Source organism: Theobroma cacao, chromosome 10 (genome assembly GCF_000208745.1).
Source record: "Theobroma cacao cultivar B97-61/B2 chromosome 10, Criollo_cocoa_genome_V2, whole genome shotgun sequence".
NCBI classification, from domain to species: Eukaryota; Viridiplantae; Streptophyta; class Magnoliopsida; order Malvales; family Malvaceae; genus Theobroma; species Theobroma cacao.
This window is the reverse complement of record NC_030859.1, coordinates 16,857,405-16,870,322: the sequence shown is the minus strand read 5'-3', so window position 1 is coordinate 16,870,322 and position 12,918 is coordinate 16,857,405. Positions and strand designations below refer to the sequence as shown.

Here is a 12,918-nt window from a genome sequence, read left to right as displayed (position 1 = left end):
AAGTGAGTTTGTTAGAACAAAGCAAGGTAAGTATATCTTTCATTCCTTGCTTATTTTGAAACTATCGTATATGTATATTTCTTGAAAAAATTAAATGTTTTATTTCATTATTTTCAATATATGAAATAAGGTCAAGCATGTGAGTGTTTTTTGTTTTGGGCTTAATAATATGATGAACAACAATTTATGAATGATTTGGTTTACTCATGTGATGGAAAATGGATTTACGAATTATTCGAGTTACACATATGACAAACATTGTTTTATGAATATTTTGGTTGATTTATACGATGAATGTCAATTTATGAACGAAATAAAATCTTTGAACATCTTTAAAGAATGTTTTAAGATCTATGAAATAATCCCTAGGAAATGGGATAATCGACATCAGAACTAGTTTTACGACCCTGCTAATGGGATATAATAGTTAGCACACGGTCTTGCTAACGGGATATAATAGTTAGTAATGTTTATGAGAATGATTGGTCGATACAGCCCTTGTCATGGGATATAATAATGACTGTAGCTAAGATGATGCAAGTTTACGAGTTTTAAAGATTAAAACTATGATTTGCTTGAATGATAATTTAAGAATGATATTTACTGATCAATGATTTATGAACTTACAAAATTCCTCATTTTAAATATAATGATTTGTTTAACTATTTGAAAGCATGATTTAGTAAAATGCTTTTAAATGAACTATATGATATATTGAAAATGATGCCAGGTAAGGTGTGTATGGTTATACTTGCTGAGTCGTGGTTTGCTCATTCCTTCACTTACAGTTTTACAAATGACTAGAAATTGAGAGCTTTAGAGTTATGGGAGCTAAGAGAACAATTAGGGAAGTCTACCTTACTGTCAAGACATTGTTAACTTTGTTGAAACTTCTATTATGTGTAATTAGTAATTAAGTTTTAGTTATTTAATTTATTATGTTGGAGACTTTATTGGGATTGTAATGGTACATAGATGAGAATGTAAGTATGAAATTATCAATATGACTTCATTTGAGAACTTTTAGAATAATAAAAGATAGCAAGGCTTCGTATTACTTTGAGGCTTAGTCTCGAGGTAATATGGCTGTATCATGTCTCAATTTTGAGGCAAGACAACAGTAATGTAGGAGTAATGTAAGAGTAATGATTACCTCATTTCTAGCAACAGAAGTAAAGAAGAACTCGTCGAAATCCACCATGTCTTCATCATTATCCCCTCTATACATCGTAGTCACATTAAACTAGAAAACTCTTACCAAATTTTATAAACGGCTCTTTTCAAACTTAAAAAGTTATATCACCCTAATTTTTGTAGATTTTCAAGATACGAAAATCTAAATTCTTTCTTGAACCATTCCAAATCGATGACTCTTCCATGAACCATTTTTCTCTTGGCATACCAATTTTCAAATTTCTACTTATCTATTTTGGTTTGGAAGTTTACATTGAAGGGGTTTGATTTTTAGGTTTTGTAAACTTTTGAAGCAATTACTGATGCTTTCTCGTTTTCCTCTCTTGATATCTTTAGAGCCATGGCTGAAGCTTATGAGTGTCATAAGGTAGGCTTTGAAAACTTCTTAGTGCAATAAGCTTAATGTGAAGATTTCCAAAAAAGGGTGGAATATTTTGAAATTTCTTTCCAAATTTAAGAGAAATTAAAAATTTTCTTAAACCAAGTCTATTTTCGAAATTGAGCAAAACAATAAAATTTGTGGAGTGAAAAGAAGTTAAAAGTACGAATAAATTTGAGAAGAATAAGAAAGAAAACAACACAAGAATTTTTATAGAGGTTTGGCCTCCTTACCTATGTTTTCTCCCTTAAATTCACTAAGGAATTTAAAATCCACTATTGAAATGAAATTCAATACAATCATTTTTATGGATCAAGTACAACTTTACAATACAATGCCTTTTATGATTCAAGTGAAACCACTCTACCTTTTATTTTGGTTAAGGTATAACCACTCAAACTACCTTTTAACTTGGTTAAGATATAATCACTTAAAATGTTACAATAAATGAAGAGAGAAGAGATGAAATGCCTCTTAAAGGCTGAGTATCTAGATGTGTACAATGTTTGGTGAGAAGGAAGATACGAAATTAAAGCACAACAATGTTACAATTGAAGACTTGTCTAAATGTGAGAAGTAAATATGACTGATGAATGTTGAGAGCAACAATCTTTTCTTAGAATTGTGTTTAGAAATCTTCCAACCTTCATAAATGTGGTGGAAGCTTGTATTTATAGTTGCTGAAGCTTTTGAGATCATTGAAGGTGCATTTAATGCAAAATTAACCGTTTAGCACTCTACTCCAAGCTCCAACGGTCACCATCTATCGATAGATTTTAAAATCTATCGATAGGTGGCCTTTGAAAATTTTGAAATTCACACTCATCTATCGATAGATATCATTATCAATTGATAGATAAAAGTCAGGGGAATCTCCATAAGCTCTCAAGTTGTTATCTATTGATTGATGCAAGGCATCAATCAATAGATGTTCTCAGTCTTTGAAACCCAGATGCCAAGATGAGCAACTATTGATAAATATTCTTCATTTATCGATAGATGAACCTATTTATCGATAAATGAAGAACATTCATCGATAGATAAAAGGCAAGATCCTTAGATAAAGAGTTATTTTGCTTGTTTTCAATCTAAAATGCTTATCTCTTTCATTTAAACCATTTCAAAGAATTTTTAGACTTGTTTAAACATTTGAAAAACAAATTTGATCACTTTTTTGTCATTTCAAAACTTAGAATTAAATCAAAATGTTAAATCTAACAAAACTAAATGAGAATTTGATTGTGAAGAAGACTTTAAAATTTGATGCCTTTATTGACTTTTCTCAAAAGGAATAGGTTTTTGAGATTGAGGGTTAGAATTGTAAACTCAATTTATTGATGCAATTTCAAAAAGACTCAAACTTTTCGATCTTTGTGATGTTTCTAATGAGATGAGGCTTAAGAGAAGCACTCTTCGGAGAATTGTGATTTTCTTAAGTGGTTTTTTTTTAAAGAGGAATCATGTTTTTCGATACAAAAACCAAATGTCTATGAGTTCTCAAACTCTTTAGAATTGAACCTTAAAAGCTCTTAAGGCTGATTCCTATACCCTAGCTTCTTTTAGGATTCTTGCCATTATTCAAGAATCGACTTTTAAGAAAAAACAAATTGATTCTTAGTCTTTGAAAAAAAACTTTAAGAAAATCCTACAAATTTAAAGATCAATTCTTAAGAGATCTTTTTGGCTTGGGTGATGCCTATACATGAAATATTATGCAAATGCAACAATTTTGTAGATATTTCATCATATTATCCAAACAGATGCATCAAAGAGTATACATACCACATTTGCTTCAAGGATCAAGAAGAATAAGATAAGGAAGAAAAGATTTCCCTTTTCAAGTCTTGATGAAGATTGATAAAGTAAGAGAGATTCCTATCTTTCGCTTTTTCATTTTCCACCATACGCTTAGAATCCAATCAATCTTCAAGATCTCATTTCTCCTTGCTTTAATTCATCCACAATAGTTAATTTCATTTATTTTTAGTATCCAAATCTCTTTGGATCTTTCTTTTTAGTCTAAGACAAAATTTTCTTTATGGGATTCACACTTCTTACTCTCGATATCTACTCAGTTAGCTTTCTTCTTAACATTTCCAAAAACATTTTTCAACTTTTCATTTTTTTTCCCAAGGCATCAAGTTTTTCCAAAAAAAATCAAGATCAATTTTTAATCTTCTACTTTCATCTTCTAAATTTAGTTTTTTATTTTTCAAGAAATCATTTCCAACATTAATATTTGAAATCCTCTCTTCATGCTTCAACTTTATTTTCTCATATTCACAGGTTAGTTCATCAAAAGCTTCTTCCAAAGTATCATTTGAAAATGAACATGATTCATGAGATAGAGGACTTAACACATAACCTTGCCTTGAGAGTCAAAATTTGTTTGATTCTTCATCACTTGTTGAACTTTTATTTGCAAAATTATCTTCTTCTTCCAACTCATTTTCTTCTCCATACATTTCTTCTAGCTTGTCTAATATGTTTTTAGCATTGTCACATTAAAAGACCTCACAATAATCTTTATCTTCAAGTACAGAAAGAAGAAGATGCATGGCTTTGACATTTAATTAGTTGTATCTTATCAAGGCCACTTGAATCCCAATCATCCATTTTCTTGTCCAATTTGGTATATCCTGGTTTTTCACAATCGTAGTAAAAAATTATGATTTTTACTTGACTTTTCACTTGTTAGTTTTCTCCTTAGGTATTTTCGTGGTACACTCTTTCCAAGATTTTTCCTACTTCTTCCACCTTATTTGTTCTTCAAAAATCTGTTGAATTTTTTAATCAACAAGGTTATTTCCTCATCACTTTCCTCCCCTTTTTCATTTTTTTATAGGTTCCTTGCAAGATTTCCTTTGACAATCTTAAAAGCTACGCTTGTTTCTTTAGTGTTTCCCTTGATTGCTTCCTTTATTTCTCATGTTTTAGTTGCATCTCGTAGGTAAGTAGAGATCCAACCAATTCATCTGGCTTCAGGTTGATTGAATATTTTGTTTCTTCAATAATTGTTACCTTCGATCTCTATGATTTAAGAAGACAATAGAGGATTTTCTTTACTAATTGAGCATTTGGAAATTCTTTTCGTAATGCTTTTAGTTCCCTTATAATCTTGGTGAACCTCTCATATATTTTCTTGATCGATTCTTCCTTTTTTATCTTAAATAGTTCACAAGCTAGAGTCAATAGCCCAATCTTTGACTCTTTTACCTACCTAATGCCCTCATAGCAATTCTCTAATGTGTCCTAGATCTCTTTGGTAGATGTGCACATTACTACCCTATTAAATTCACTCTCACTAATTGCACATAGCAAGGCAGTTACTGCTTTACGGTTCAGTTGAACCAATTTCCTATCTTTGTCATCCCATTTAGCCTTAGTCTTGATGTGTCTAACCTGATATTCAAGTTTAGTGGGAATGTGAGGTCCCTCCAAATGGTATTCCAAAGATCCAAATTCATAAACTTAATGAAATTTTCAAACCTTATCCTTCAAAATGGATAGTTTTCACTAGTGAATAGTGGAGGTTTCATTATCGATTAGCCTTCACCCACAAAGTTTGTTGGAGCCAATTTTGCTACTTTAAGCTTCTTCTTTGGGATCTTTTAAAGGTCATTAAACCTATAAAACTTCAAAACCTACTTTAATACCAATTGTTTGTTGAATAAGCTTAGGGCATAAACAACCAATAGAGAATGAATTGGTTTTTAAATAAAAATTTCACCTTCCTTGAAAAACTAGCTAAAGATTAAAACTTTAAGCACAAACATTGAAGATCAAACAATATAAACATGGATAAATAAGGTATGCACCAAGCAAAGTGAAAGGAAAAATAAAAAAAGCATAACTACGATTTTTATAGAGGTTCGATCTCGCAATGCCTACATCATCTTATTTGAAATCACGAGGAGTTTGAATCCACTATCAATTGCTTTTTCAACTAGGTTTAGGCATACCTTTCACAACCAATTGCCTTTTAAGAATCAAGCACAACCTATCACAAATGCATTTTATTTTCAAGGTTTAAGCATAACCTCTTTACCTTTTTAATTGAGGTATAACCAAACTACTTTTTCACAAGCTTAAGTATAACCTTTTTACCTTTTCAAGGAGGTATAACCTTTCACCAATGGATTACAAGATTTGTTGCCTTTAGATAAGCTAATCAACAAAGTATAAGTACAAGAAATGGAGCTGAATTAAAGAATGTAAGCTCAAGAATGAATGCTTTGGTTTTGAAAGTGTTGTAGAGTGAAAATGATGTAAACTTGAGAATGAAAGCTTTTTTTCCTCTTGAAATGAAGATTTTCTCTCTTTTCTTTCTTGGTGTTCTTCTCTCTTTTTAAATGAAGCTCTTAGAAGGTATTTATAGTCACTCTTGAATTTTGTTCGTTAGAGAAAAAAAATATACAAATTTCAAAAGTTGAGTGCATTTGAATCGTGTCAACCGTCCTTCAGGAGTCGATTAGTGATCTTTTGAGAAGTCAATTTTTTTGCAGCCCGCAATATTCTGTTTTTAGAGAATCGATATTTCTACTTTTCAGGTGTCGATTCCTCTTGCTCGATTTTGAGCCTGATGCTTTTGTTTGCTAGGAAACGATCATTGAGCTCTTGAGTAGTCGATTCTTTTCTTCTTCCTTCAAGTCTGGAGTACTTTATTTCATAGGAATCAATTTGTGCTCTCTCCAATGATCGATTCTTCTTCTTCTATGGGAGGCAAGTTAAAATTTCAAATTTTGATTTTCCTACTCAAATTTTCTCTTTTTCTCTTCCTTTTCTTCTTCAACTATTTCCTAATTTTCTTCATTGTTGCTCAAGGAATCAATCATTGATAACTTGAGAAGCTGATTCTCTTTGTCTAATAGCTTTTCATTTTGCTTCTACCTTGTCAAGAATCAATTTGTGTCTCCTTTAGAGGTCAATTCTCACAATCCAATAACTTTTTGTTTCTTCATAATCGATGGTTCCTCTACTGGCAAGTCGATTCCTTCCTGTTACAAAGAAGATATATTGCTTTTTATTTTGCAAGAATTGATGCTTCACTTTCAAAAGTCAATTTTTATTTGTTGGAACTTTGGTTTTAAAGCATTCATTAAATCTTTCTTTTTACAAACAGCTTTAAAACACTTAGGGAAAAATTCTTTCACTTCAAAATTATTTACATTTAGTTCCAATGCATATTTAGAACACTGAATTTTGTCATTTCAAACTTTGGTCAATTTCAAAGCTAACAAAGTCTTTTAATGCAGCATAAATATATATATATATATATATATATATATTATATTTCAATTTTGGAAATTACAAAAATTTTGAAAAAGTTCTATAAAATGATGTAGGACAAAATTGATCGAACTACATAGATTTTCAATTAGTACAATTGCCTTAAGAGCTCGATCGGTTTCCAAATAATTTTGGTTAGTTCGATTTCAGCCATGACTCACCAAACTTGTTGAACAGACCATTTGCTCCCTAGTCTCTCGTAGACATGAGAAAGGGAATTTTGTTAGCAAACCAAATGGTAAAGAGAAAAGTAACTACTATAAGAAAAAAAGAGTTCACATGAAGTGTATGTGCATGATAACTTGATCATGTATATTTATAGTTTTATTGAATGAGCATGAGAGTCAAATTTAGTTGTATAATAATTATAAATAATTTTTAAATATTTAAAATTTTCATTAAAAAAGTTTATCATTCGTGGATTTTACTTATTTTGAAAAAAATCATTTATTATAGGTCAAGGAATTTGGATTATTAATTTAAATTTTTTACGAGTTTTGAATTAGATCGATCAATCACTTCGGGCTTGAATTGTTTCAAGTTTGGTGTGCTTTTGAATCACATCGTCTGATCAGGTTTAATAATTGTATTTGATTTAGATTTTTTCCTAATTGATTGTTTCTAGATTTGAATGTTTAACTTTTTTTTTTAATAGTTCAAAACGGATAGTGTTCAAGTTTAGGTTTGATTCGTGTAAGTTTTCAAGTTCAATCAAATTTTACCACCTTTAATAAAAATAATGATAACATATGTAAATAACGTAAACTTTAAAAGCAAACATTTTATATGTTTTAATTGGACCATTTGAACTCTTTTATCATTTTCTTTATACTATCATCCCTTAATAACCTTGTCGATCAAATGTCAGACCAAATGACTTAATCAAAGATTGGGAACACATGGTATATATGGTTTAAATTAAGTGGTTTAGTTGGATGCTTTCTCTAATTTAATGCCGACAAAATTCTATTAATTAATCTGTTACTGTCAAATGTTACAAGAATCGTTAAAAACAGAGGAAAAAGAAGAAGAAAGAATAAAGTAAGCCATGAGTATTAAAGATTATGTGTGTGTGTGTGTGTGTGTATCATCAATGGCATAATCCTCATGAGAAGGGTACATCAGTTTCATGCAACCAAGTATCTCCCATGGTGAAATTATAGACTGTAAAACCCATAGCTTGCGTAGCATTCCATAAACTATAACCAGGCCACTTCACTCTCATGCTTGTATTAGCACCTGGTCCATAGTTTTCAAACTCCCCATAATATAGAGTGTCAAGTCCAAACGTTTCATTTCATTCCAACCACCAAGGGGGACTAATCAGTTCATCAATGTACGACTGCATGAACACTGTCCTGGAATACTGCTTCCAAGGTCAACCCAAAAAGTTCAAGTTGGAGCTCAAATTTGTAAATTTGAATGCAAAGCATAAAATGTTGAAGATTTGTAAATTTGGTTTTGAGGTACTCTTGAAATTTCCCAATTATCTATTTCTTGTATAATATTTTCATAATGAATATTTTCTTCGTTGACACTTTGGGCTTGGTTAGAGTTTGAATTGGAACAGGAGGTAGTTCTTAAGAAAGGAAGCATGTTGTTTTCAATTTATTTTCTTACATAGGGAGGTTTTTATTGTTACGGTGAAACTATATATTTTCTGCCAATAGGGGGAAAATATGTCTAGAACTCGCCTATCCTTTGGCTAAACAGACTAGTTTCCCAAGGACTCAACAGCAAACAATATTGTGCCAGCAAAACAATTAAAACCAGAACTCAGAAAATAAAATTGAAAACAAAATGTAAGTCTTTTAAAAGAAAATACCTTTTATTCCGATGTAGCTCTGATACCAACACTCCGCAGGAACTATCACCGGAGGAAGAAAAAATTCCTTATGAAAATATTATTGGAAATTGATATGGGAAATATAAGAGACTTTTGAGGGAAATTTTGAGGGAAATATATATATATATCTATATATCATCAATGGTATAATCCTTCTGAAAAGGGTATATCAGTTTCATGCAACCAAGTATCTCCCATGGTGAAATTGTAGACTGTAAAAGCCATAGCTTGCGTAGCATTCAATGAACTATAACTAGGCCACTTCACTATCATACTTGTATTAGCACCTTGTCCATAGTTTCCAAACTCCTCATAATACAGAGTGTCAAGTCCAAATGTTTCATTCCATTCCAACCATCCAGGAGGACTAATCAATTCATCAATGTACGACTGCATGAACACTATCCTGGAATACTGCTTCCAAGGTCGACCCAAAAAGTTCAAGTTGGAGCTCAAATTGATTGCCAGGTCCGATGTAGCTTCAATCGCACAATTCTGAATCGAAATGCTTGTGTTTTGATTCGGATTACTCCTACCTTGGGCTGTGATGGTGTTCTTTTGTTCAGGCAATGGTTTTCGAACATAAATGTTGCAGCTTTGGAATATAGTAGCTGCATTCCCAAACATGAAATCCACTGTTCCATAGATATCACATTCCCTGTAAAACTGTCTCAAGGAATGTACATAAAGTGTATCCTGATACCTTTCAAAGCTGCACCGATAGAATGTGGAGTAGTCAGCACTGTTCTTCATTGCCACGGCTTGGTGTTTCTCTAGACCAGCTGTGTTCTGAAATGTAACATCTACGGCTTTGAATCTCTTTCCATCAACAACTACAAAGTTCACAAATTATAAAAAGTCAAATCAGAGTTAAGATTACACCAAAGAAACCCATACCCTGAAAAAGTAAGGGAAAAATTTGATATTCATACCAAAGGTTGAAGAATTGTAAGTTGTCCAGCCATCGATCCTATTATGGTTTTTTTTATTATAATTGGGGGAGAGGGAATTCGAACCCTACTTTTTAGGCAGGGGGATAATGCACTAACCAATGAGCCAAATGCTCGGGTGCTCATGGTTGCCGATGATTATGGTCTTATTGATTCCATCTCCAATCAGCATAATGTGCTTCTTCTCTTTGGAGACGATGATGTACTTTTTGTAATATCCTTGTCTAGCATAGATTATGAAATACCTTTCTTCGGGATTCATATTGTTGGGTGCAGAAGCAATGGCTTCCCTAATGGTTGTGAAGTTGTCGCCATCGTATGGACCAAGTATGACTATATCTCTAACGAGAACTCCTTTGCCTTATGCTTCAATAAGCATCTGTTGTCCCCTAGAAGGATCTGTTGATTTGTTGCCATGTGAAGTTTCTCGTAGAGCCTACACCAAATTATGGGTTAGGTCAATTAGTATGACAAAGTGTAATTTATCACTTGTATATATATATACACACATTAGATCACAGTTTGGTCCTTGATGAGTTAACCAGATCAATTTATTGATTCTCTTTGAAAAGTAGGAATACAATCAAACAAAACCCTTCGATAGGGTTAGAGAAATTGTCTCAATAAGTGTTAAAAATAACATTTTGGTGTTAAGGGATTGGGATTTCTTTTATCACTTTTTAGTGCATCTATCATTGCAATTCACATGCATGAGATATAATTATAAATTGTGATTTATATGAATAATAATATGTTTGAATAAATAATAGATAATAAAATAAGTAATATGAGAACCAAACTAGAAGTTAAGATAAGGGATGTCAACCGATAGGTACCCATTATTTTTAAGATATCTTAACATGAACCTTATTATTTTATAATATACCCAAACTTATAAATACCCTATTAAAATTTTAAATTACTACCTGAACCTTTATCTTAACATCTTAGACATTCCTCGTTAAATACTCATATCCATTAAATATCTTATTAAAATAATTTTATATTAATTTTTTATGCATGTTATTAGTAAAAATTAAATTAATAAATTAAAGTTTTAAATCATTTTAAAACCATTAATAACTTTTAATAAGTATTATATTAATTATAAAAAATTTATGAACAACAATTAATCTATATAAATTTAAAATTATTATTTGTAATCAGGGTTCGAATAGTAACTACACAAAGACTAGTATACAAACCCGTAATAGGTAGTAGTTTTACTATCCAAACTCACTTATAAAATATCTTAATCTTATTTAATTGGGTTGTTTAACGTAAGATATCTGATTATAAAGGACCCATTGACGTCCTTACATAATAACAAAAAAATGTAAATGAAAAGAACTCATAATTCCATGATATATATACTATTTTTTTATTGGGTAGATGAGAGTATTATTGTTTACTTAATACATTTATTTTGACTTTTTGTATTTAATCAAACAACAAAATAAAATAAAATAATTTTAGTTTGATACATAAAGAATGCGGTTTGCCCATGAGCTCATAGGCGGCACTAATTCAATGGAAGCTAAGCTCACGTGCAACATGCAAACCCACATGACTTCTCTCTCTTTTCATGTTCGTGTGTTCGGTCAAGTGGCAAATTAGATGCTGCCGGAAATTTAGGTTTTTTCTTCGTTATTTTCGCTCAAAATTATAAAATAAAATAGAAAAGAAAAAAAAATTTGTTTAGATTTATACGAGAGAACGTAATCTACACGTTAATTGGGTATAAGCTATACTTAGTAACTATACAAACAATTGAAACCTACTAAACTATTGCTCCTCCTATATATGCTATATGCTTTATACATAGTAAAAGCAGCATTGAAATCTATTAGAGTTTGACCTAACTTTATGCCCCCATAAAATATTCATAGTAGTAATTCTTATAGTACCATTCAAATGCATGAGTATATTTCTTTCTCTCTAATAACCAAAAAAGAGTGAAAGATAAACCCGAACATTTAACTCATTGGTTGGTACTTAATCCCTACTTGAAGAGTAAGATTCGAATTTCTCTCTCTCAATTATATATATATATATATATATATATATATATATATATATATATATATATAAAGGAGGTGAAAGATAATGAATATAAACAATGATAACAATGTACTTCAACACTAGAATTTAGGAATTCTAATGTATAAATTAAAACACAAGATTTATATGATGAGACGTTATGTCAATACTTTATCGTTAATATATTATGAATTAATTTATCGATTTTTGGTCAACATTTCATTAGTATTTATTAGCAGAATATATTCTGTCGCTAAAATTTATTATTTTTGTAGAGTTAATTTCAATACTTTTATCTCGAGGTCAGGTAACACAATTTGTATATAATTTAAACTTAGAGCACTTTCTTGTATAGCGTCTATAACATATATAATTTGAAGACCCAAATCTGGCTCTACATTGAGCCACATTTTTATTCTTTTAGGCTGACATCTGGAAAGTTATAAAAATATAAAAAAGTGTTAGTTTTTTACTTTTCTAACTTTGAAAATTTCAACACTTTATGCAGTGCCTCCATAGGAAGTTGACGTTTGGCTTTTACAGGCTTCGGTATTACAATTAATTGTTTGAGTGTGCAACATGTCTAATTTGGATGTACTTCTCTTCTTCCATTCAGAACTGTATTTGATCTTGTAGCTTTTATGTAAATTTTCTTTTTCTTTTTAGAGATTTCTTTAGTTGTTTATAAGTTTTTTTACTTTTTTTTTCAAAAAAAATAAATTTCTTTATTTTTATCTATAACTTATATAATTTGAAAATCCAAAACTGATTCTATATTTAACTATATTTTTTATTTCATAATTGTCATGTGAAAATTTGTGACTTTTATAACATACTTAAAAAGAAACCTAAGGCTTCTAGAGTTAAGCGTGGAGGGCAGAGAGAGTGAAATAGAAAAGATGTTAAAGCAAAGAGAGAGAAAGAGATATCTAAGAAAATTCAATTAAGTTCTTATACTTTTATTATGTTTAATTAAGCCTTTTTTTTATTTTGAGTCAAATAAACTCTTATACTTTTATTTTGAATCAAATAAACCCTTATTAATAATAATTAACTTAATCAAAATGTTATTTGTAATTTTATATCATGTGGTGCTGATTTGATATGCTAATATAATATAATTGATATTAATGTGATATATTAACATATTATAATTGATGATGATGTGACATATTAAATTGATATGATAATATGATTATGTGGTATTTGTTACCTTCCAC

At 30.4% G+C, this 12,918-nt stretch overlaps 1 protein-coding gene across 1 annotated transcript; it reads right to left on the bottom strand.

Annotated features, from left to right (window-relative positions):
• On the bottom strand, positions 8,847–9,959 carry LOC18586984 (probable pectinesterase/pectinesterase inhibitor 25). Its single transcript, XM_018128857.1, has 3 exons — positions 9,790–9,959; positions 9,641–9,690; positions 8,847–9,541 (listed from the first exon to the last, which is right to left on the bottom strand). Exons 1-3 carry the CDS (start codon positions 9,918–9,920, stop codon positions 8,847–8,849), a joined length of 876 nt encoding a protein of 291 aa, XP_017984346.1. The 5' UTR covers positions 9,921–9,959.